General features: G+C 31.1%; 2 protein-coding genes across 7 annotated transcripts in view; one reads left to right on the top strand and one right to left on the bottom strand.

Moving 5' to 3' along the window:
- Positions 1-6,055, bottom strand: part of LOC141456489 (dipeptidase 1-like) — a 411,813-nt gene extending 405,758 nt beyond the window's left edge. Inside the window, exon 1 of the mRNA XM_074132531.1 lies at positions 5,900-6,055. The gene's annotated coding sequence lies outside the window, so the exon portion shown is untranslated. The remainder of the gene's footprint in view (positions 1-5,899) is intronic.
- A 6,864-nt stretch (positions 6,056-12,919) lies between these two features.
- Positions 12,920-24,455, top strand: LOC141456495 (glycerol kinase-like). 6 transcript variants are annotated; one of them, XM_074132551.1, is made up of 15 exons: positions 12,942-13,103; positions 14,235-14,282; positions 15,573-15,716; positions 15,802-15,931; positions 16,010-16,268; positions 16,567-16,784; positions 17,630-17,739; positions 19,325-19,427; positions 19,573-19,683; positions 19,959-20,215; positions 20,306-20,511; positions 20,668-20,805; positions 21,047-21,130; positions 22,429-22,467; positions 23,838-24,087. In XM_074132551.1, exons 4-15 carry the CDS (start codon positions 15,857-15,859, stop codon positions 23,939-23,941), a joined length of 1,704 nt encoding a protein of 567 aa, XP_073988652.1. In that variant the 5' UTR covers positions 12,942-13,103; positions 14,235-14,282; positions 15,573-15,716; positions 15,802-15,856; the 3' UTR covers positions 23,942-24,087. The 6 variants fall into 6 exon arrangements, with proteins under 6 accessions (XP_073988655.1, XP_073988657.1, XP_073988656.1 ...); XM_074132556.1 differs by lacking the exons at positions 15,573-15,716; positions 23,838-24,087 and adding an exon at positions 24,412-24,455 and having other exon boundaries at positions 12,941-13,103; XM_074132552.1 differs by lacking the exon at positions 14,235-14,282.
- The last annotated feature ends 1,914 nt before the right edge of the window (positions 24,456-26,369 follow it).

Raw genomic sequence — 26,369 nt, 5'->3', positions numbered from 1 at the left:
GTATATTTGACAACTACTTTGAAGAATATACTATGCAACTTCTACATCATCCTCTTAGTTTGAGATGATTTACAATGACGTTTCCTCTATGTAACAATCCACTTCCTTTGGGCCAATCTATTCTCAAATTTAATAATTCTGCAACATGCCGCATCGAGTAGTATATTCTATGCTTTACATACGTATATTATTTCCAAATAGAAGTGAATATGTTCTAGAAATAATAAATTTGGTAAGCGTGTAATTCGAAACGTTCGTAAACTCTCTCTTAAGTCTATTAATAGAATTTTAATTGATCTATTTTTCAGCCAAGTTTGCAACTTTAATAAATGTTTAGTTACATTTTAGTAAATTATGAATTTATAATTTACTAAATATTTAGTTATTTTTAGAGCAAAATGATGGTTCCAAACATTTAGCAGGTACACTTAAATTTTATTACATTACGAGGGTCGTTTGAAAAGTCCGTGCAAAAATAAAAACTACTTAATTTTTCGGGGTAAACCTTTTTTATTTTTCAACATAGTCTCCTTTTAGGCTTATACACTTCGTCCAACGCTGCTCTAGTTTGTTGATCCCTTCCGAATAATAGGATTTGTCCAAGTCTGAAAAATAGCCATTCGTTTCTGCAATCACCTCCTCGTTTGAATAAAATCTTTTTCCCGCCAGCCATTTCTTCATATTGGGGAACAAATAGTAGTCCGAGGGAGCCAAGTCTGGAGAATAGGGGGGATGTGAAACGAGTTGGAACCCTATTTCCATTAATTTTGCGACCACAACTGCTGAGGTGTGAGCTGGTGCGTTGTCGTGATGGAAAAGGACTTTTTTGTGGGCCAATCGTGGGCGTTTTTCTTGCAGCTCGGTTTTCAAACGGTCTAATAACGATGAATAATATGCACCTGTAATAGTTTTACCCTTTTCCAGATAGTCGATGAGGATTATTCCTTGCGAATCCCAAAAGATAGCCGCCATAATCTTTCCGGCCGAAGGAACGGTCTTCGCCTTTTTTGGCGCAGATTCCCCCTTGGTAACCCATTGTTTAGATTGTTCTTTGGTCTCAGGAGTGTAGTGATGTATCCATGTTTCATCCACAGTGACGAAACGACGCTTAAAGTCCTGCGGATTCTTCTGGAACAGCTGCAAACCGTCCTTGCAACACTTCACACGATTTCGTTTTTAGTCAAGCGTGAGCAATCGCGGCACCCATCTTGCATATAGCTTTGTCTTGTCCAAATGTTGATGCAAAATATTATGTACCCGTTCATTCGAGATGCCCACAGCACTAGCAATCTCACGCACCTTCACTCTTCTGTCATCCATCACCATATCATGGATTTTATCAATGATTTCTGGAGTAGTAACCTCAACAGGGCGTCCAGAACGTTCAGCGTCACTTGTGCCCATATGGCCACTCCGAAACTTTTGAAACCACTTATAAACTGTTCTAATCGAAGGTGCAGAGTCACCATAATGTTTATCAAGCTTCTCTTTAGTCACCTGAGGCGTTTTGCCTTTCATAAAGTAGTGTTTAATCTACACACGAAATTCTTTTTCGTCCATTTTTTGAAAATCACTCGACTTCCTCGATTCAAACGAATGCCAAACACAAAGAAATAGTCCGATCTGGTTGAAACTTGGTGTGTGTTCTTCCAAGAGATGCTACTAACTAAACATAACCTCGATACGCGCCAGTGGTGCTATCTCTCCGACTTTGCACGGACTTTTCAAACGACCCTCGTATGTAGATTTCAGTCTTCCAAATTACCAGAAATCTCCAGTTTCTCCATAATTCTCGTAAAATAAATATTCTCTTATTAAAGACAGAGTTACGAGTGCTTTATTATTTATTTATTTATAATATTTTCCCTGTACTTGAAGCTACTAGCAGTCAATAAATAAGCTTTAATCTCAATATTAAGTTTTATAGATAATTATTACGATGCAATTAACATGTTAAGTTATCTATAAAGATTATTTTCTCTTTTTAATTTAGGAATTCATAATCTGTTTGTATGTTTACAATTTATAATAATTAAAGAACAATAAGTAAATTATAACAAGTGATCTAATACATTTATCTGTTTGTGAACAGCAGGAGAAACGCTCTCCACAGTTGAATAAATTTTATTTCAAATAATAATTTCAACAATAACTGCTTTGAAATCAGTTATTTCAATTTGCTTTTCTTAAATATTTTTTGTTGTTTTTGTTTATTGATTTTGAAACTGTATTTGTAAATAATTATTAAACTAAAAGCAAGCTGCATTTTCAACTTAAAAACTCGTGTCTACTGCCCCGTAACTTTTATCCCATTTTTTACACCCTGTTCCTTTATCCTATCAATTTTGGGTCCACTAGCTTATAACTTTAATTACACGTAATCCCTATATTTTCTAACACTTCTTCACAATTTTAATTATTTTCTCTACAAACCAGTGCGTTCGTCCCACTAAATTGACACGTCAATAAAAGTAATTTAAGTTATGAGCTGGTAGGCCGAAGTAGGATGAAGAAGCAAGGCGTAAATAAAACAAGAAAAATTCTTCTGCACCCTACACACATTGCTATCCACATCTAATTACCTAGGCGAGCCTACAGCTTTAAGAAGGCTTAAACCAAAACTATACAAAGCTCTTAGAAGAACTGTACTCCATTTGATCCTGAAAATCCACAATGAAGGATGTAGATTTGTAACCTAAAATAGAGCAACTTGCCGCTACTGTCGGAATGTACTCAAGGTATTTAGAAAAACAACTTTTTCCATTAATTTCTGAAACCGCACAATTCATTAGTGTAATTAGCGTTGTTTCATTAATTAATAAATTCTACCTAATAAAAGCTTAAATAAAATTCCGTAAATGAACAAAATTGTTTCTGAAAGAAATAAAACAAGAAATCGAGCTGTAAAAAGTAATTTGTTTGAATCAAAAGTTCTCATCCTTTAAAGAGCGACTCTCTTTAAATTATAAACAAACAAAATAAGAGCCTATCTCGCAATAAAATGAATTCATCGCATTTAAATAATTAATTTCTGAAAAGAACAAATAATTTAACTAAATACAAATAAATCTTATTTCCATTAAAGATATTAAATAAAAACAAGTACTTTAACTTTTATTCCAAGCAGTTTGTACGCCCAAATGTGCCGTTAAAGTTTCCTTCTCAACTACAGGATACAACATTTTCTTTTCCGTTTTCTTACCAAATGTCTGGAAAGAGGAAAGGAATCCTTTTATACATTAAAATTTAAGGAGGTCTTAAACAATTGAAAAAAAGCATTTCCGTTGGCTAAACAGTCCTTCTCCTTTACAGTAAAAAAAAGGAAGAAGCAATTTACCCCTTGACTGAAAGAAATTATACTTTAAAAATATAAAAGACCAATTTAAATAGAAGTCATTACTTTCTAAATCGTTCATTGAAATTATGTTTTTATTAAGTTTTCTTTTGCGAGCTAAGATAAAGCGAAAACAAACTTTCTTTAATTACAGTAATAAATCTGATTTATGATTGATGTAATTTACTCGTATTTAGTGCTGAGGCTGCCGGTAATATTCAAAGAAAAGTTAATACTTTACTGTTTCTTTCATATTCTGGGCAACTAATCTTGCTGAACTGAAGAACTTTTCACGGAATAGAGGAGTTGAGCACATTTGTTGGAAAACCTCTCTTTTTTCTCTTAGTTTCGAAACGTCCGGTTACTTTGTTTTTAACGAAATCAGAATGCAGATCTATCATCGGGTTCGGGTTTTTGTTAATGAGCTGTTGGAACATTTTACGAGACATATTGTAGTTTTATCACATTCCAATTAGGCTCAAAGCTGTTTTTATTCATCAAAATGCTCTCATCCATTCTTACTTATCAAAGAAATTGTTAACTACTTGGATAAATAAACTACCAAAAATAGCTAAAGAACTTTCAAAAGCTGTACGTTTAATCGAAACTTTTAATTTTTAAAATAAATTTTTCTCCGGAACTATATAATATGTTATTAAGCTCCAATCCTATTTGAATAAATGATTAATTTTTAATGTTTTCTGCTATTAATGCTAATTTTGAATGGTTTCTTCTATTAATGCGCCCGTAATATGTGTGTTTAATGTGTGCATTTGGTAGAGTGACAGAGAGATTGCTCAAACATTGCCCTCAGGAAAAAATACCGTCTTTAAAGAATTTACTAACAAAACTAAAACGTTTAGAGGAGAGAAAGGAAAGGATTCGTGTCAGACAACAAAGAAAACTGGAGAGTTAAAATTTAGAGTTCAACTAAGTGGAAGTCTACAATGAAAACCTGCCGTAAAGCTGAAGAAGATGCACATAATTTTTGCGACGCTGAAGTTGAAACAACAATCATATACACTATGTGTTTTAGTAAAGTCCAAAAAAGGACGCATTGGTAAAATTGGTAAGTGCATAAAATTTATAAATATGATAATTGCAAACAAAATATAAATTATAATAGTAGGAAATAATCTTTAAATTTTGTTGTCACAATGTTCTTTTACAACTTACATTATAGGTATATTTTATATAAGGACTTAGCTATTTTTAAATTTACTACAAACCACGCAATTTAGAGAAAGCGAAGCACCACTAATAAAATTAATGAGATAATCGATAAATTAAACAACTGTTTCCAAAGATTTTCCTGTGATAAATTAAAGAAAGATATGAAGGAGTAACGTGACGAAAGAAATTATGAATTTATTTCTGGCAAAAATTAATAATGAATCAAAACTATTTTAAACCTTCAGCATATATAAAATAGAAATTTCTAATTATTTAAAAATAATTAGAAAATTTGTATCATCTAAAAGAGAAAACTTCTAGGATAAGTTTTATCAAATAAATTAGCCTTTAGAAATAAGATATGTTAATTGAATTGTAATGTGTTATTATATTAATTTAAAAAAACAAACAAATAACCCTGTTCATAATTCATAATTCTATTAATGTTAAATACTCTCAAGTACAAATCTGATGCACATTTTATTGAAATAGTTTGGGCGCAAAGTTATAAACCAATTGTGTTTAATAAATTCCAATTGACTTTAATAAAAATAATATTCTGCTCTTAGGGGCTTGAAAATTGGTATAATAACCATCTTGCATCCACCAGTGGTAAATTACATAGTTATGGATACCTAGCAAAATTATTTTTTTCAAGTAATAAAACATTTAAACTTTTCTACTGAATTTTGTTACCAAAATTGGATTTTTCTTAATGAAAGTAATCTTAACTTTAGAAATTAATTTTCTAATTAATTCGTAACAATAAATTTGAATTAAGCTGTAGAATCGGCGAGGTCACACAACAGAAATAATCTTTACTTCAGAAATAAATTATTTTTAATCAGAAAAGATATAAAAATTATTGAAAGTCGTACTTATCTCAAATAAATAAATAATTATAAATATGAAAAGTATTAATCATGAATGCAGCAAAATAATTGTTTTAATGTTATTTTCAAATAAAATCATAAATAGCAAAGCAAGTTCAAATTCAGGATAACAGGAGAGAGATAAAATTAATCTAATCCTTTGAATTTTAGTTATATTGGATATAATTCAGGCAAACATACTTCTCTTAAATTGTATTGTACTCATATGCATTTAATTTTGTACATAATATTAAGTAAAAAAATTGTTTTAAAGGTTCTTTTTATAAATTTATTGTAAGTTTCTAATTGTATTTTTTTTGCTAATAATTATTTAGATTAGAAGAAAGATGGGCACATTATCATACTTTTTAAATCTTACTATGTAAATCAGTTTATGGATTTTGCAAAAAATAATTTTGTCTCTTTTTTTTTTTTAGAATATAGATTAAAAGAAAATGTTACGAAGAAAATAATAAAAATAAAGCAAATAAGGGAGAAATGAATTTATTAGGAAACTCACATGATGTTGTTAAATTCGTTGATAAATCGCGATATAAATAAATTTAAATAAAGGGACGCTGGGGTGAAGTTGTTGGGAGATAACGTGAGGGTGTCCGGACACAGACTGGAGTTTCTAAATAACCTCAAGTGCCGAAGATGCAGGCAGACAGCGCTACCGCCCACCGAACAACCTCCGCACAACACAATCTACATATTTTATCCCCTACACAAGGAGTAAAATCTAAAAAGTTATTTTATTTTCATAATTTAATTTAATTTTAATTCATTACCCTTTCACACATATTGTAAGTTTCTTTTTACACTTTTTTGTCTTTGAAACTATTAGTTTGATCATGTGCACTGGCACTCGGATTATTACAAATAAATATATTTGTTTTCTGATAGTAATTATATAACTGATGATGTACCGTTTATATATCAATGTACCTTATGTTATTATGTCCGTGTGGTAAAGTATTTTAAGAACATTGAATATGAAATGAATAAAATGTATTTAGTTTGTCTTGAGAGTATTTATTTTTAATATACATCAATTTAATGAAATACATACTTTCAAAACAAATTAAACACTTTAATATTCATTTAATATTATATATTTATACTTTTAGAAAATTTTACATTACAGACTAATAAAAAGCATGTGATACATTGATATTAATAATAGTGTATCACCAATATCCATTGTCATACATTTATTCAAGAAATAAATTAATTATATGACCATAAACAAAATTTATTTAACCGTAGATTGCCTATTCTTATTTCTATTTATTAAGCCAATATAATATTTTCAATTAGTGAATCATAGTCATTTTTCTTCATACAGGTTCCAGTTCTGGTCCCACTGATTTATCCGCCACTGATCTAGTGACGCTCTGATGTAGACCAAGATCTGCCTGAATCTGTGAATAGACGAACGAGGTGGTCTTCTATATCTGATCTGATAACTCCTCTTTTCCGGCGGATTTCTTCCTACATCACTTTCTTCACTTCTTTTTTAGATTGTAATAAATAACAATACGTTTTTTCCCAGAAAATTCGTAATAAATCTGCATAAACCTTGCACAAGTGGCTACACCCATGGGTTAACAAATCGTAAAAATGTTTCTTTGCTGTGTCGGCTTTAGAAAGGTGCCTCTTACACAGAGTTTTCCTGCAAAGCAATGGGAGAGTTACTTTTTACCTTGCATTAGGTAAATTCTGTCCCTCTTCATTCTGTAAATCACATGGTGAGAAACGTCTCAGACGACGACTGGTGTTATCAGAAAGTGGGAAAGATAGGGGATGAAAGAAACGGTTGGAATAAATGCAGAGACAAGAGAGCAAATTTTTGAATTGAAAGATATCTTGCTCTGTACAGAAGTAAGAATAGAAGTACAGAATCATCGGCTCAGCGTCGAAGAATTGTTGACAATAACGTTTGAAGACAATAGATAGATTTAGGAATATTTGGCGGAACCAACAGTTCGTATCCGTAAACCCAAGTTTCGAGCCTAGATTCCACAAAGTTTGTGCTAATGATTTTTACAGTCGATGCGCCGAGGGGCAAAAAAATCAAGGCATTTATCATGGTTGTCACAATAGTTGCACTATCACCAAAAAAAAAATCATCCATTTAAATTAGTTATTAAAATTTAAAAAATCTGGTTCTATTTAAATCGATACATTAGGGGCCACCATTTATTTACTAAATATTGAATGAGTTGCTTACAATCCGAGCCACAAGGAAATGCATGGCCAGAAGTGCGAATTACGCTTAGGGAATCATTTTCCATGATTTTCTTGAAAACTCAGCTAATTCCTTTAAACACTTAGTAAATTAATTACCTTCTTGAAAGGAATTATCTTTTGTTTAAAAATTATTTTCATGAAATTTAATTTTAGCGCAGTTCGGCGCAGAGTGACCAGGCACCTCTCTTAAGTGCCAGTTTCAGATCGGAGTTGCCTGCCAACTTAGCGGTAAATGTGAGAATTAAATATGTTTTGGGTTAAGAGTTTTTTAGCTGGGTGATTAGTGCAATCGACACCCTATGAACGGTCGTGGATAGTTTTTTCCCCCTTAACGAGAGAATACTGCCCAAAGGCCGGCAGTGCGCTGAAAATCGGCTCTTAATATCAATGACCTCATTTACTGTCTTAAATTAAATGTTTAAAAAATAAACATATCTCTAAAATTTTGAGTTGGAAGAAAATCATTTAAGCGGAATTATGAATCTCATAAACAAGTCTTTATATTATTCATAAGCTGTTTACTCAGATTCTAAAAATGCCTGATTCACATTTCTTTAAAATACCATATTCTTGTTTTGTATATGTTCATCTATTTTGCTTGAAACACGTTCGCTGGGAAATTCAATTAAGAGCCCTTCTAAGGGAAGAGGTTGGCTTCGCTTCCCTCTATTTTAATGTATACTTTGTGCCTTTTACTTGTATACTAAGTTAGGGCACGACATTAATTTCTTTATCGCAAATGAGGTCTTCTACCATTTCCTTAAGTACGACCATTTACCTGGTCAAACAGTGTGACAGGGAGAGTGACTTTTAAATTTATGTATTTAATGAAAATTCAGATAAAAAGTTAACCAGCGTGAGTTTTTATTATTTCCCTTTAATAATAATAATAATAATAATAATAATCTTTATTCCTTCGCATCGTATTTTCTTACCTGAAAAAACATTAAGTAGGGCTGAACGTAGCTAGACAAGCCGATATACAAACTTATTTTCCTAAACGATTCAACTTCATCCAAACGTTTTTATTTGGAAACAAAGGAAAGTACAATTAATCAAATGTGTAAATTACAATCATAACTATAACATCTTTTTGTTTTCCGTTAAATTTAAATTTTGAAATAAAGCTTTTGAAATATATTTTTGTGGCTACATCGTTTGGAGATATCACAAATTTAATAAATTTGAAGTAAAAACCAATTCAGACACTTTTTTTTTTAAATTTGAGCTATAAAAATGCTACTTTAAAAGTGTTAAAACAATTTTTACTTCATTTACCCTCTTTTTTAGTAAATCGCATTTTCAAAAATACTAAATTTTGTTTGGTGCTAATGCTTTAAAGGTGATGAGCCAAAAAATATTTAAATGAAAAAGTTTAGGCGGGAGTCCTTTCTGTTTAATTAAAAATCTACCATTGTAATCTATCTACGATTATCCTATTGGCATTTCCTACCTTTGAAAAATCCACATTTTGCAGCTACTAAGCTCAGTAATCTTCAAAAGCCTCATATTTAGGATATTATGATGGTTACTCATACAATAACCATTTTAGCTAGATCGTAGTTTGTTGATTTAGTAGTTCCTTTGATTTTCATTTATTTCGAACATTCTTTTTATATATCACTTATTATTCAAAACCAGTTCAATAGGGAATGTTTGATTTTTAAAACTATTTGCTGTAAAATCTGTACTATGCGTAGTAAAACCTCTTCATCTTTTTCTTAGGGCGGTAGCTAATGTCTAGTTAATAATATTTCACTTTTAAACCCTTATAGCAGTCGATTATTAATTTTGAGCGAGGTTTCAGTCGTTTAGAACATCTTTCGTGTTTAATTTTTAAGTGAGTGTCTGTTTTATTATGATATTTTTGTAGCCTATTTATTTTGTCTTTCCTCATTCAATGGAATTCCCTTATCGCCAGATTTGGTTTTATCTTTTGTAGTATATTTATTTACAATACGGGCAATCACCCAGTTACAATGATATGCAACAAACCTATTGAAAATAAATTATAATAAAATTATTCAATTCTTTCTGGCGGAATAAAAGACTAATTATGTCAAAAAAGTTCTTTTTCAATTTTTAAAGTAAGCTTTAAATGTCATTTGTTTATCTAATTCAATAAATATTCATTTGTTGTAATTAGCAGAAAATTATTCTGAATGTTGTTTAGAATTCAGATAAAGTTGTATTTGCAGTGAACTAACAATGCTGTTTATTTCATAATATTATAATAAAGATGCCATTTTAATTTTAAGCTGCATAAGTTTATGCAGCAAGGACAACAAATTTTCTCCTTTTTATATCTCTTTTCACGACTCCACTATTGAACTCAGCTGAATAACCCGGGAGTTACAGAGCCAGAAAGAGGGTGATACATGTGTCCATTGGTGAGGGCGGAATAAAGTGATGAATGTGTTGTTCAGAATTACTGCTGACAGCCGAGGTAGAGTGTCACCAAAAGCACATTCATTTTGTCTCTTGAAGGATACTTCGGACGGAAAAAAGAAACAAACTGTCTACAGCACTGAAAAACGCTGGAACTTTCACTTTTTTTTCTAACTTGGATTACAAAATCTTTAAGAGAGTCATTATAACAAAATTACAATATAATCACTTTTTCTATTTTTCGGAATTTCATAGATAATTGCTTACACTCAATTTGGTCAATCACTTTTTACGTGAAACAATATTCCAGACACATTAACCCTTTTAGATTTTATCAAAGAGGAACAAACCTAATGACGAATGGGGTTCTGAAAGGGCAAGGTAGACGACTTATTCCAGTCGATCTTAATTGGACTGCAATACTCAGTTCCCACTTGATTCCTAATGCAGCAACCAGGAATATCTATTCATAAAATGACTGATTATATTGACAAATCATTCTAGTTTAAAAAAGTTTTTTTCAAAACAAATACAATTGAGATGGAAATAAAAAAGTCTTAATGAATCCGAGCAAATGGCTGAATTGCATGGTGTTAACGCCACAAGAAATCCTCTATTTAAATTTTAATAACTTTTAGTAAATATTTTGCTTTATAATTTTTTTTTTTTTTAACTTGAATTGGAGATTAAAAATAAAAGTGAAAATAGTTCGTATATTTTTTTTATTAAATACTGATTTATTTCAAGCTAAGGCCAATTAATTTCAACAGCTTCAACAGAAGTTAAATAGAAGTAACTTTATTAATTCTTTAAAATAATAAATTCAAATAAGATTTCTCTTGCTTAAAAAACTTATAAATAAAAATTTCTAGATAAAATAGAACTCAGGTTTTTTTTTTATCCCCAGAGGTAAAAAGATTGAACGGGATTGTATGAAGCTATTTTACAAAAGACAGGAGATGTGTAGGCAGGTTCACGTTAATATTCCCAACACGTGGCCACAACGTCGCACTGGCAACTACCACCCTAGTTCCAAAAGATATTCTTATTCTGAACACGAATAGGTCACCGCTTGTTCAAAACTACTTTTAACATTTACTGAAGAGATAATACCAATACCATAAGATTCTCATTAACATGTAAAACCACAATTTAGGAAAATACCAAAAAAAAACCATGTATTTCGTAACTCAAAGTCTGCACAAAAAACGGATTAAGAATTGAAGAGATTAAAAAAATTGAGGAATATCTTCATATTCCTCACTCAGAGCAAGCCTCAAGTCTCTGAATTGAACCAATAGATGTTTAATGGGGTTTTGAAGTGGACCACATCGAGATTGTAAACATCAAGTTAAAATATTTTTCAGATTATTGAACAAAAAAGGCTTGCAGAATGTTGTTAAACATTGCCGTGCTTAAAGAATAATTCGTACTAACAAATGGCGTAAATAAGAGCAACATCCCCTGAAAAACATGCTAACAGTTTTTACAACAAATTATACTTATTTATACAATCTTTTAAATTATTTATTATAAATTTAATGACAGAATTACGTTCTTTGTTTTGTCCTAGAAAGTTAAAACGTTTATTTTTCTTATGCAATTTTTAGACATTTAGATCAAGTATTTTATTTAAAACCTTTAGTTAAATTAACCAGATTTGTGGAAGTTGTATTGTTGTTAGCATCAAGAAAATCTATAGAAAAAGATACTGCAAATTAAATTATTAAAGAGGAAATCTTTACAAGCTGGTAAAGTTATGGACTTATGGACACAAGAGACCACTTTTGTGGGAAGAAGGGGAATGCAGCGTTGTATTTTGTGCCTTTCCATTCCTTGGGGAAATCTATGCGCATTTCTGTCGCCATAAGAAGATGGAGACTACCATCACAAATTGTAGAAAGCCGTCTGGTAAATTCTCTCCGCTATCAGAAATTCTCGAACTGACTGCATGCGAATTCGTATCATATATTTTCTGTAGTACTTTATTAATTTAAATTGATTTCAATATCAGCTGATATAGATTGCATAAATCTACCTGTTTCTGAATACAATTCAAAATATATTACTCTAAAATATTTTCTAATTTGTCAATATCTTGCATTTAATGATTCTTCTATAAGCTACCTAAAAATTATGTATATAATCCTTTTTTTAATTCTGAAAATTATTCTCAAAAGTTCGTTATCTCCTACTAATATGTTGGTGTGCGAGTGAGCCTGAATGATTTAAGTTTTTATCAATATCGATTGCAAATTTTATCAGATGGATTTACGTGGATAACTTGGCCACACGTCTAGAAAAGAAAGTTTTAAAGACATAGAGATCGCAAGTGTGATGTATAAAAGTTTTAAGAGAGAGGATTTAATCTTTCAACAAAATAAATAGTAATGTAGATCTACCTGCAGGCTGTTAGATTTTCTCTTCCTAGAAGCAGCTTACAGCTCACTTCCGTTGAAGGGCTTAAAAAATCAATCGCTGTCATAGAACTTGCTAAGACGTTTTTGAAGATGCCAAAAGCATTTATTCTAAAATTTACAAGCATATCCATTTTTCATTTAACGGACGCACTAGTTCAATAAAAATTGTTACCTACTAAATGCTATGAGCATTACATATCCTGGGAGCTTGTTCCGCATTTAACGTACTAAATAAAAAAATAAACCTATTTTGCAAAAGAAATGACCGTATTAAAGTTATTATCCGTATTTTCTAGAAATAATAGTTACATAACTTATAATTCACATCTATCATTTCAAGTTGTCTCTTCCCTCCTTATTCAAGAGTTCGCGGTAAATAAGTAGTTCACCAAATGGCCAAAGATAGCAGCACCAACTAGAAGGAAGGTTAACAGCTGCTATCCTTATATCAGCTTTTCTGTGGAGGTAATTTCAGGTAACCCGTTTAGCCCACCACCATACTAAACTTTCATCAGTTAGTTGTAAGGTCGTTTGTATAAGTTGCGCATAATTACTTAGTTAAAAAAAATTGTTTTTTTTTTCTTTAAAGAATTGTTATAAAGCAGCCGTCACCTTTAATTTGGGTATTGTTGCACAAATTGACAGCAGATTTTTGGAGTAACTGTAAGTTTTATTTCAAAAAACAATTAGATTTGTTACATTTTTATCAAATTTTGCACGTCATCAAGCGTAATTAATGCAAAGTCATGAATATATTGTGTTTCTGAAATATTGCGCCCTATATCTCCCTTCTTTTTTTCTCTAATTAATGGATCTAGTCTTTTAACTGACTTACTTTTTTTTATTTTTTCTTAAAAATCCGATAGAAAATTATTCAAATAAATACAAGGAATTTAAATTATTCTCTTCTTAAGGTGCAAAATAAAAATACAAGGAATGGAATTACGAAAGATTTACCAGTTCTTCCAAATGAAATAAACCAATCAGCAATTGATGTTAATTAAAAAAACCGTTTCTTAATGGTCGTTCTTATTCAAAAGACAAATTAAAAATCTGGAAGATAAGGAGGAAACTAAGTCATTAAGTTCAAAATTATTTTTCAGAAAATATTTTGAATATTTTTATAATGTAAAAGTAAAAATGTGAAATAATTAGGAATCTTTTAGGGGACTAAAAAAAAAAACAAATCATTTTAAAATAAATTACTAAAGTAATTTAAAAATTGTTGCTAAGTAAAAGGGGCAGTTCTGAGCTCAAAATTAGAAAAAACAGTATTCTGCAGTTCAGTTTCTCACTCCTAGAAATTCCTTTTAATACGACAATTTGGGACAGGGACCTTCCGCTAAAGTTATTCCGCAAAACGTAACGACGGGCGTGTTCGCCGCCAGTTTTGCCATGTACTTGGTGTGGCAAAGAGGAACGAATGAGTTAAGTATTAATTGCCACGTAACACTTAAATCTCCCTCTCCCTCTTAAATATTAAATAGGAGTTGTTTATCTACACTTTTCTGTGTAGTAATCAATCGTTAGATTTTAAAATCCTGTGCCTAATGAGATTGATAAATATGCCCGATTTATGAATAACAGTAATTTTCCAATATTTTATGTATTTCTTATACTTTTCCTTTAAGATGTCGTCTGCTTATCATCACTGAATGATAATATTTTTTTCGTTGGCGTAGCTAGAGTACAGCCAGTTTTTAATTCTTCACGTCTAAAATTTTAATATTACGAAACAAAGAGTTGAATTTGCAAATTTTTATTCATATTTTAATGTGAAAACTTATGTTACAGAAGGGAGGTGGGTTCAAGCAGAGATCTATATGTTACATTAAGCGAAAGGTACATATATTTATCTTAAATTAACTTTTTAACTTGACCTTTTTAATTTAAAAAACCTCGAATTTAAGCCCAACTGGAATTACATATTCTCCAATGTGTTAAACATCAAGTTAAAATTTAACATTCATGTAACAAGGATATTACAGGGGTAATGTGTTGCGACTCCTGTGGTCTCAAGGGAAGTAAGGAAATGGCGTTCAGAGATAACTACTCTCTGGTGCCAACTAACCTCTCTCCTCCAACGGCTTTCCTAGTCATTCTGAAGACATTTTAGTAGAATGCATACTCCACTTACATCTCGTAACCATCCATGTTGCTAAAGAAATACTAACAACAACGGAAGATATAAGATTCCTCCTTCACGGTTCCAGAAATTCACTAATTGCCTACCTCTCAGTCTTAATGTTAAACAAAAATTGAGATTGATTTTAACAAAATCTCAGTTATAGATGGAGTTTTCAAATTTTTTTATAGCCTACTCTTAGGTGCTGAGCCCGAGGGGGATCAAATCAAGATTTGCTCTCCTCCTATTAAAATTTCTTTATAGTATTCTGTATTTTTATATATGAACAGTGAACTAACGTACATTGTTAAAAAAGATGAGGCGCTTAGGGTTCCTCACGTTTTTATGAAATTGTAAAGTAAAATCTACTAACACAGAATCTTATACTATTATGTCGTTGTCAAAACGTAATAAAATAAAAATGTACAAAATAGAAGATGATATTTTAATTGTGGTTCATTCTGAAGAGTCTGAAATATATACTTATTACATTTTGCCACTTATAGAAGGCGAACGGTGTAAAAATATGTATGCTATAAGTTATTATGACGCATAATCTATAAAATTCAATATTAGTAAAAGTTAAAGTGCAGTTATGATAGAAGTAAAGAACTTGTAGTTGACAATTTTTATTTTTATTTTTACTTGTTAAGATAATAAAACCTAGTTTTCTACAAAAATTAATAGGTAGTACTGAATTATCTGCAAAAATTTCTGATAATACACATTTTTTTACTTTCTTTTACTTTTTGTATTCTAAGGAATACTCCCTAGAATATTACTTTAGAATAATGTATGGTGTCGACAATTGTGTAATTTCATGTGGTGTTAAATATTATCAAAATTCTGTATTAAAAATAAAAGTATGGTAACCGATAATGAGATTACAGATTTGAGGTCTGAAGTTTTTTAAACTTTCTTGAGAACGAATATAACAATTTTCACTTAACTTGGCAAGCTTACTGCTTCTATCGCAAACAATCACATTTATTTGAGATATTTTGCAGGTAAAAAATATTTCACCATTTATTTGGGCGATAAATATAATTAGAACACATTCTTCCAAATTTGATGGTTGTGGGTAGGTAACTATAACTAAACACGTTCCTGTAAAGTCAACATTAGTGGAGAATTGTCAAGTAATAATTCCAGTAAGAGAAACTTTCGTGTGTTCATTAGATAGTTTTTTTTTTGTTATCTATTTGATTTGGAACGTTTATTTAATTATTTTTACAGATAATGAGGCGGTGAAAAAAAAAATATCGCGGTATCATCAAACTACAAAAATGAAATGTCTCCTAGCGGTAGTAGATATGGACCTTTGGTGGGATCTATTGATGAAGGAACTAGCAGTGTCAGATTTCTTGTAAGTAATATTATTCTTGAAATATTATATATATTATTTAGTTATTAGCACCTAATTAGAAAAAATGAAAATATTTAGGTATTTGCGGCAAAAACTGCAGAAATATTGACATATCATCAAAAGGAAATAAAACAAATAACCCCACGCGAAGGTTGGGTTGAACAAGATCCCATTGAAATATTAGAATCAACGAAAGAATGTATAAATCAAACAATAGAAAATCTAAAACAATTGGATATAGATCCAGAAGATATTGTGGCCACTGGGATTACAAACCAGCGTGAGACTACTGTAGTTTGGGATGCAGAAACTGGACTTCCCTTGCATAATGCTATTGGTGAGTGTTTAAGAAAAAAAAAAGCTGTGCCAAACGAGCTTGCGTTAATGAGAAGTAAATTAGTTTCAAAAATTTGGATTATTGAGAAATTTTTTTAGTTAAAACCTGAAAATTATATTTAAAGTAAGTTGTGTGAGTGATCACACCAGTTTTTTTTTTATATATTTATCAATTTTAAGAGTTGAAATAAATAACATATTTTTGAAAAAATAAATAAACTCTTTGAGATATAATATACTTGGTCTGCAATATAAAACAATAATTTTTCGATACCTGTTTTGTTGATTGTATGTTATAGTTTGGTTGGACATGAGAACAGCTGAAACTGTTGACAAATTAGTGGAAAATGTAAGAGACCGTAATAAAGAGTGTTTGAAGCAATTATGTGGACTGCCAATCAGTACTTATTTTAGTGCTACAAAAATGAGATGGATGATGGATAATGTAAAAGAAGTTAAGATAGCGGTTAAAAATAAAAAATGTTATTTTGGTACTATTGACAGTTGGCTGATATGGGTATATATTTTTTTTATACTGTTATAAATAAAACTTTTCTCTCTTAAATAGCATTTTGCGGGTACCAAATTGGATACTTCTAACTGAAGTTTACGCTTAAAATCATCTCAAATGACATAACTATCTTATATAGCCCATTATTTTTATAATCTCTCGGAAGAGTACGAACTGTATTCTGGCAGATTTTTATATTAGTTTACTTGGGAAATACAAAAAAAGGAAGGGGTCCTTTATCCAGAAAATGGGATGCCTACAAATTAAAGTGGTCAACTCGGAAACAGAAAATAAGTTCAAAATAAGATGTTTCGTTTACGCATTTTTGTGACCGTCCTGATCCTACAAAGAAGTTTTTTTATTATTTCAGCCAATCCACGTACTCTCCTGAGTGCATTTCTCAAGTTTTGAGATTTTTCAAAATGCTCCAACGATTTTAATTAAATTTTATTTTATCAGATCCTGTGGGAGTGACCTGATTCTTCTCTTAAATCCAATGTATTTAATTTATTGTACAAAGTAAGTAAAAGACCCACTTATATTGAACTGAGTATCAAAACGGGAAGGAAGTCGTAGCCGTTTTTGAGCCAAAAAAAATTGATTCTATAAATTGGCAACTCCTGTTTTGAGCTTTTTCTCTCAAAATACAAATACTTTTTTTGATGTATCTGTTTCAAAACATGTATTTTTGTCAAAAACCGTAAAATCGAAATCCTGCAAAAAACAATTCTACAAAGATTAAAATTAAAGTTGCATTTGATAATTCTAAATATTTGTTTCATTAATATTTTAATTAAATCTATCTAGTTTTCCTATTTTGTGTCATTTACCCTCATTTTTTAATCTGTCAGCAATTAACTGGAGGAAAGAATGGTGGAACACATGTTACCGATGTAACAAATGCTTCTAGAACAATGCTGATGAATATAAAAACCTTGAAGTGGGATCCACATCTGCTGAAGTAAGCATATACTATTTCTCATCATTAATATCTGCTATAGAAAAATCTGTTAACGAATTAGATTTGTTAAGTAGACTTCTTACCGTGAATAATGTTAAGAACCTTCTAGAAACTGATTTATTATTTAATATTTATGTTTTAATATATTTATTGAAGCGAAAATTGTAGAGTGTTGAACTTTATATTTTGGTTAAGATATTGTAAGTGTTCAACACTAAGATTCGGTTAAAATCAGAAGTGGGAATACAAGCTTTTTTTTTTCAATATTTCCAGGAGAAAATAAAAAACCAGTACCGTTCTCGTTTATTTTAAAAATTTCTGCTAGACATCTCGGCGTCTCTGCAAATATTCCAGTCAAGTTACCTTGACAAAGCAATCGTAGGGCCTGCAGATGGTTGATCTGAACGTGATTGATGTTTCTTTTGGTATACACTCAATTGCAATATATGTTAAGAGCAAACACTGACGTCCTGGACAGTTGCAATAAAGCTTTGAGGTGTTAATAGATTTGGGCTATCTTCCTCTACCTTCACTTACAAGCTAGAAATTGTGTCATTTCTAATTTTTTCTTGCCTAATTAGTAAAAAAAGATTACAGACATATTTGTCTTTGATGACTACGTGTGATTGATTAAAGAAAAAAATAGAAGACTTCTAAATTGCTTTGTTATTGCGTATTTTGGTTCTTGTCACAAGAGCGATACAAAAGGTTAAAATATTGAAGGTATTAATATATATTGTTTAAGAGAATGAAGAAGCTCTTGTTAGATGATACTTTACAGTATTGATATTGGTAATTCTATCAGTTGTTTGTACAACCTACACCCATTAATAATAATTACATCCCCAATGTTGTTCAGTGCCGTCGTTGATGAAAATTCATTCATTAGCTACTTTATATTTGCTGCTTGGAACTTAATTGTAGTCCACGTAAGTTGCTATAATTTCTTTCTTTCCTTCACATACATGGGGGACAGAATAATGAAGTTCATCTGCTTGAAATTCACTTCATTCTTTACATTATGATGAAACTAAAATCTTAATCTGTGACTATAAGCATGCACTTAATTTAGTTTGAGATTAAACATAATGTTCTGAAAGTTCTTTTTTTTATGGATCTCCCTAAGAAGATGACATGATGTCTACTATTTCCGGCTTGTATTTCATTAAATAAAACATTTACTTTTTAAACACTTATGCCAGATCTCCCAAATTCTTTCATTAATATAATAGCGTAAGTCGTCTTCAGACACTTCATTGATAGACATTATTCCCTTGGTACTGACATTTGAGGTACGAAAATCAGTCTGATTATTTTCTTAATTTACTTACATTATTTAATTAATTATCATCTCTAAGTGATTATTAAAAGTATAAGATTCTTCAGAATCCCTAACGTTTTTCTGTGAAGTTTTTTTTTAATAAAAGTGGTAATTATTTAAGTGAGTAAGTGAATTTTCTATTTTAATTAAAAAATTGCTTTCATAAAGTTGCCCTTCCGCCTAATTGATTTAGTATCAAGAGAATGTATTACTTTTTAGAACTTTTACATCGTATAAGTTAAATTTACTCTTTGTTCATTGCAGATTTTTCAACATTCCTGAACATGTTTTACCCGAAATAAAGAGTAGCTCTGAGATATACGGTTACATGGAAGAAACGTCCCTGAAAGGTGTGCCAATATCTGGAGTAAGTTCTTATATAGTGTATTTTTATAATGATATAAACTTTCCATATAATATATTCTTTCTTCTGATGTTAAAAGTCAGTGATGCATTTTATACCAATTTTCATTATTTAAAAATAATTTATTTCTGTGGTGGTTTTTGCATAGTGTTTGGGAGACCAACAAGCAGCTCTGGTCGGGCAGATGTGTTTTGAGCAAGGTCAAGCTAAGAATACTTATGGCACTGGATGTTTTCTGCTGTATAATACTGGACCGTCTGTCAGTACATGATTTATTTTACAGCTTTATCTAATATTTGTAAACCAATCTCTATACATTATTTAAAATCCTATGTATTTAGTTCAATTTATGCGTTATAAGTTACACTTCCTGAAGAAGTTTGTGAAAAGGGCAATTATGGTAACGCTAAATGTGTGGAACAAAAATATTTCTTTCTTTCTAAAGTCTTTCTGAATCTAGCCATTGCCAAAAAATTGTTTATTTTCTTTCTTCAGCTTAATATATTTTGTAATTTAATTTGTTCCTTGTGACAGTTGGTATTCTCCAGCCATGGTCTTCTTACAACTGTTGGTTATAAGATGGGTGCAGATGCTCCTGTAATTTATGCTTTAGAAGGATCGATTGCAGTAGCTGGTGTAGCTATACGATGGCTAAGAGATAATCTTCAAATTCTGAAAGAAGTCAAAGATGCTAAACCACTTGCAGAAAATTCTCATCCCCCTGGCGACGTAGTGTTTGTACCTGCCTTCTCTGGGCTGTATGCACCATATTGGAGGCAAGATGCAAGGAGGTTAGTAAATTGTTTTTTCGTTTTCCTATAAATTTAGTTTATCATGCTTTTTAATAAATAAAAAAAATAACTATGAATATTGGGCTATAGCGTCATCTGTGGAGTAACCGAGGAAACGACAAAAGGGCATATAATACGTGCAGCTTTGGAAGCCACATGTTTTCAAACCAGAGATATTCTTGAAGCCATGAATAAAGATTGCGGCATTCCACTGCGGCAGTTATTAGTAGACGGTGGTATGACAGCCAATGATTTTCTAATGCAGCAACAGGCAGATTTAGTCGGCATTCCAGTCAGTAGGTTATAGTTGTATAAATTAGTAGTATAGACAGATTTCAAGGAACATTAAAAATTTTTCTAATTGAATAGTAACTTTTTCTTAAATATGTAAAACATAGTTATTAAAAAGTTTAATTAAAACCTTTACTAATTAATTTTAATTTGGGAAACAGTAAGACCATCCATGGCTGAAACAACAGCTCTCGGTGCAGCAATGGCAGCAGGCTCTGCTCAAGGTATCGAAGTATGGAACTTAAAGGATGTCCATGCTGTTCCAGTTGATACTTTTCTTCCTTCTATATCCGAGGATGGTAATAGATGATTTTTCTTTTAAGAATTTCCAGCTTTTATATTTCAAGAAACCTTTATTCAAAGAAATCTGAAACACCTTATTCAGTATTTTGTAATATGAACAAAATGTACCGCCATCCTAGATAGATTAGTCTATCTCCTGCATTTTCTTTAAGTTCAGGAACCAGTTTGGCCTAAAATTTAATTTTTTAAAAATTAATATTGTTTCATGTGAGAATTTTCTATCCTGATTTTGTTTAGAACGAGATTATAAATATTCTCGATGGAAGATGGCTATACAGCGTAGTCTTGGTTGGAGTATAACTGAAGAGAAAAAAACTTCTAGTAAGTGGATAAATTTTTGTAGTTTTCATTCTCTCATTAAGCCTTTGAACTAGATTAACTTGAGATTTAACTTTGAAAAGACGTTTATCAGAAATTTTTCTTAAGATACCTAGTCTGATACTTTTTTGAAGTTATTATTTACATTGGCTTAACTATCCCTAATAAAAATTTTATTCAGTTTATTTTGCAATTAAATCTTATGATTTTTGCACTTTAAAATAAATATAGTGATTTGATGGTGAGGCAAAAAATATTACCAAAATCTTTAGGAACTAATGGGCTTATTTCCTGAACAAAATCTTGGGAGTGAATTATTGTTGGCAAGGTCATATGTCATTTTATTAGCTGTAATCATGATTTGCTTTAATTGAAAAAAGATTCCAGATTACTATTATACTTCATTAAATAAGTATAATACTTGAGGTTTTCTGGACTGTATATTAGTTAGCGATCACAGATTCTTCTAAGAAAGTTACTAATTTACAGAACATGTTGAAAAATGGTAACAGCATTAATTTTAAATTCGTTGACTACTGCAGGGCGTTGTCTGCTTTTGGACGATACGTAATTACTAGCGACCATAGACTTCTTTAGCGGACATGTTCTGTCAACTCTCATTTTTTATAGAATTAACAAATATTTAATAAAAATTCAATTTCTCTACTAAAGATCGTATGTTGGGATCGCAAGTGCTAATTCCCCCCCCCCCCCCACCCACAAGAAATGGGATACAAAGATATTTCAACTTGGTAAAAATCTCTCTGAAAAAACGTTATTATTAATTTCTAACGTACATTACAAAGATGTTGGGCACATTCCATAACGTTACTGGGGTTTTGTGGCCAGAGAATCTGGAGTTATCAGCCAAAGATTCTTCTAAAAAAGTTACTAAGAACAAAAAGTATTCAAAAGAATTATTGAATTAATATTATACTCCTAAAGTCTTCTTATTGTTACGATGAACTTCTCATGAGTTCACATATTATGTACCATGAATAAAGGTTTATCTGACGGTAAAGAATTTATTGTATTTTTATTACTTTTATTTCAGATAATTAGTTGTTTTACAATCTTTGGTATTGACTGTTATTGAACTTTTTACTGATAAAACGTTATTGTATTTTTTCATTTTAAATGTTTGTACAAATGCTCTCTATTGCTGCTTTAAGTAATTCACATAAATACCGATTGGGCGATAGAATTTAAAATTATTTTTGCTTTAATGAGAGAAGAAAAAAATAGATTCATCATTGATATTGTTTTTAAATAGAAAAAAAAACATTAATTAATTTATTCAGGGTGGCACAACACCTTGGGTCCAATCAACTTCAACAATGGTAAGTGTTTAAACCATAAAAAAGTTTGAAGTGCGCTTTTATTAAAATTGTTAGTACTTTCAGTGCATGAGCCTAAACGTCTTTCGGACTAAAATAATAGCTTTATAAATTAATTAAAAGTTGAAAAAATATGTTTCGTTATCTCCTTAAATATGAACTTTGTTTCTGTAAACAAGCTGCTGTTGACAAGTAGCAATATGTTTACCATTAATATTGTTAATAACAAAAATAACGAAATCACTTTTATGCTCTAAGGCTAATTGTAACGCTTAGTTTGTAATGTATAACGCTTATTATTACATATTTGGGGTGGCTTCAACTTTAACGAACAAAGCTTAGATCCCTTCTCTTGAGAATTATTAAAAAAAAATAATTCAAGTTAATTATTTCATTTGTTTCATAATGCTTAGTTTCTCTACTTTGATCTTCGTTAAAAGTTATTATAATAGTAAAAACGTAACGAGTTAAGATTCGAACTAGTCCCTGACGCATGGAGTGTTAAGCTTATTTCATTGGAGGGTTTTTGAAGCACATATCGGTATCCTTTCTCATTTCATCACTTTGTACTTGAAAATAATTAAAAAATTGTTTGCATGAGATTGTTTAACTTTAAAAAAATGTGTATCAGATATTCGTTAATTCATTATTCTTGTTCTGCAATTACCTTCTTTCCCAAAACCATCTCATTTAAATTAATTACGATGACAAGTGTAATTATTCTGATATAACATTCTTTTAATCCCGTAGGTATAGGTTAGAAGACAAGCAATATTAGAGGAATGTTTTATTTACATCAAATCTAATAAATAAGTGTGCTGCTTAACTTAGTTGTTGCTTAATGACATGTGTACTGATTTAACTTAAATGACTTATTTATAATGAATATAATATATATAAAGAACTCATACAAACAAAAAAAAAGAAAAAAAGAAAGGAATAAAAATCAGAAAACAATTATGAAGATCGAAAGATAAATAAAAAATCATTAAAAAAAAAAAAAACAGGAGGGATCTTTCACCATCGTATTAGTTACTTCTATACCTAGCCTCGTTATAGAACTTGTGGAAAGTTCAGGTACAGCACCTACTGCACTGAACCAGAGACCAAATACCTTGAATTCCCTATATCTAAATGTCTCTCGGTACTTTTCTTGATGGAAACAGATGCATTTTGCATAATTGCCTATCATTAAAGGCTTGCTCGAGGTCATTGTTTCGAACCTCGCAGTAAGGTCAACTATCTAAGCAGCATCGCTGGACTTGTCAAATACTATGATATTCGCAAACCTCGCAAATAAAGAACTGGTGTTCATTATACTAATTTATTATTTGCACTCTTAATTTTTGGCCAATAAAAAATTATTGTTTCAGAGGGTTACATGCAAGAAACGATACAACGTTCACTTAATGGAATACTGTTTTTCTTCATTGCAGGAGCTTTACTGGTAATTGCAAATCGAAGAGCTATCGTTTAATTAGACTCCCAATGTTTTTTAAAGTCGTTCAAATTTTTGTTATTGTTGCATTTATTAATTGTTTACGCTGTCTCCTTATTATTATTTTTTTTCATTTTTAAAGCGTACTTTTGTTTGTTACCGTCTAAATACACTTTTAATGGAAATTGTGGTCTATTTCTTGCATACCCTCTCTAATTTGAATTTTTAAAAAAGTAAAGTCATTCCTATTTTTTCAGACGGGCTTTTACCAAATTAGGTAACTTGGACGGAGACGACAGGCAAGCGTACTTTACTGCAAATTTCTTTTATTAACCATTAGGTAAAATCCAAAACCTAGACTGGGAATCGAACACAGAACCACAATACATATTAGCTTTGCAGGCCTCACCTCTAACTGCTCGGATTGGCACATAATTTAAATTAAGTGGTTCATCTGAGCACATCAACAGGTGTTTAGTTCCTGTAATCAATGCAGGTTTCTTTTACAGAAGCAGAAAATCAGCTCCAGGAATTTTAGATCCAGAAAATCACCAAATCCGGTAATCACAGCGTGTGAATCTAGCGCTCTCTTAATGAGCTCACTATTCCCTGTTCGTCTAAATGTTTTTTCGGTGCATCAACTCCTGAGGTCGTTAGCGCCTCTAAATCTTGTTTTATATTGTGAAAATTATTTGATTTCCAAGTTAAATAACATATATTTCTTAAGGTCAGAGTAAATTAAACCCCATTCTTTCAGACTAGCTTTATATCCAACTATGAGATGTAGTGGACAAATTTTTATTTTTCGATCCTGTGTCTGGCGTTGAGGTCTGTATCTCTAACTGCTCAGCTATCGTACCTAAAATTTATCACTGTTACCTGAACTTACCTTAGAATGAGCCTGAAGAGAAATATGTTCATAATCAAATATTTTAAAAGGAAGCAAATGCCAGCCAACAAAGATTTACGCATTACATAATATTGTTATAAAATAATTAACCTTAATAATTAACCTTAGGGAAGGGATTAGCTATGAGGTAAGCGTACTGGACTCCCACGCGGAGGTCCCGGGTTCGAATCCAGCTGCTGACCCTTAGATTTTCTCTTTCTAGGAGCTTCTTACAGCTCACTGTCCGGTGATGGACAGTGTTGTCTGTAACGAGAGAACACTGTCCGGAGGCAGGCAGTGCACTGAAAAAACTCCGGACGCCAATAACCTTAGATGTTGACGCGCCTTAAATCATAAAAAAGAAAATTAATAAATAAATAATTAACCCACCCAGTAATTGTGTGGTTGGTCGATGTTGATACTGAAATTCTGAATAGCGAAGGAAAAAATATAATTCTCAGCGAGAAAAAAATGAGGTTCTAATATTCTTACAGCTTCTGTTAGGATATTATCATCAACTGGGGTGAAAATAGCCTGATGTCAAAATTAACTTGTAGCTTATTTAATTACATACTAAGTCCATGCCGTCCAAAGTACCCTACTTTAGTCATCACAGAAAAAGTACTGCAATATGATAATGCAAGATTACACAGTTGCGTCAGGTTGTTGCAACAATTATGTGCTTAACTTCACTTGGCACAGACTTAAATTAATCAAGCAGAATTAACTTTTAGCCTGCTCAGCCTTGATCCAGCTGCGTCTCCTTTTTGTTAAAGAATTTGGTGTTTATTCAAAAAAAATATTTTGTACCACCCAACCTATTAAGAACCGATGAGATTGCGTATGCAATTGCAGCATATTTCTGGTTTTTCCAAACTGGTCGGTCGTTGACTGACACATTATTTTCTCTTCTGTAATTTCAGCATACTTCTTGTAATAGCTCTATAAATTAGCATTTTTATCATTTTTACTTTTTACAACCAACTTTGGCGTTGAGGTGTGGCGACGATCAGGTAAGCTAAATTGTATGTAATATTTTGGTGAGCGATCTACATTCGGATTGCTTTCTAATGTACATGGTACATGTCCTGCTAGTTTTCAAAAACTCTAAATTATTTTTTTCATATCTAGCGTTTGGAAAGAATTGCTTGATTGGGAATGAAATGAGTTTGAATGACGAACAAACCTTTCTTTGACAGGAAATTTAAAAAAAAAAAGTAGAGGGTATGATTTATGTCAATGTTCCAATAATTTTTGAAACGCAAGAATACTTTTAGAATTGTATAGCCTATAAAACCTATTACTTAGGGACTTCGTGTGCTTTGGTTGGCAACTTGATGGGAATTCAAATTTGTGAATAGTTTGCCGCGATTACTTCAGTTGCAGATGTAGTGTACACAACATAAATTTAAACATAAATATAAACAAAATAATGCCGTTAAAAAATAAAATAAAAAGTGAAACACAAGGGAACCACCGTTTTATCCAATCCGGTACTTCAGACTTGTCTATTAAAACTCAATAACATAGTCCACCGTTCTGCAATTAACTTTAAAAAGCAAAAATTAAAATATTTCC

The sequence above is a fragment of the Rhodnius prolixus genome, unplaced genomic scaffold, assembly GCF_049639745.1.
Source record: "Rhodnius prolixus isolate KJV_2025 unplaced genomic scaffold, Rpr scaffold_4, whole genome shotgun sequence".
Lineage (NCBI taxonomy): Eukaryota > Metazoa > Arthropoda > Insecta > Hemiptera > Reduviidae > Rhodnius > Rhodnius prolixus.
The sequence above is the reverse complement of the archived record's forward strand: the minus strand, read 5'-3'. Positions and strand labels throughout refer to the sequence as shown.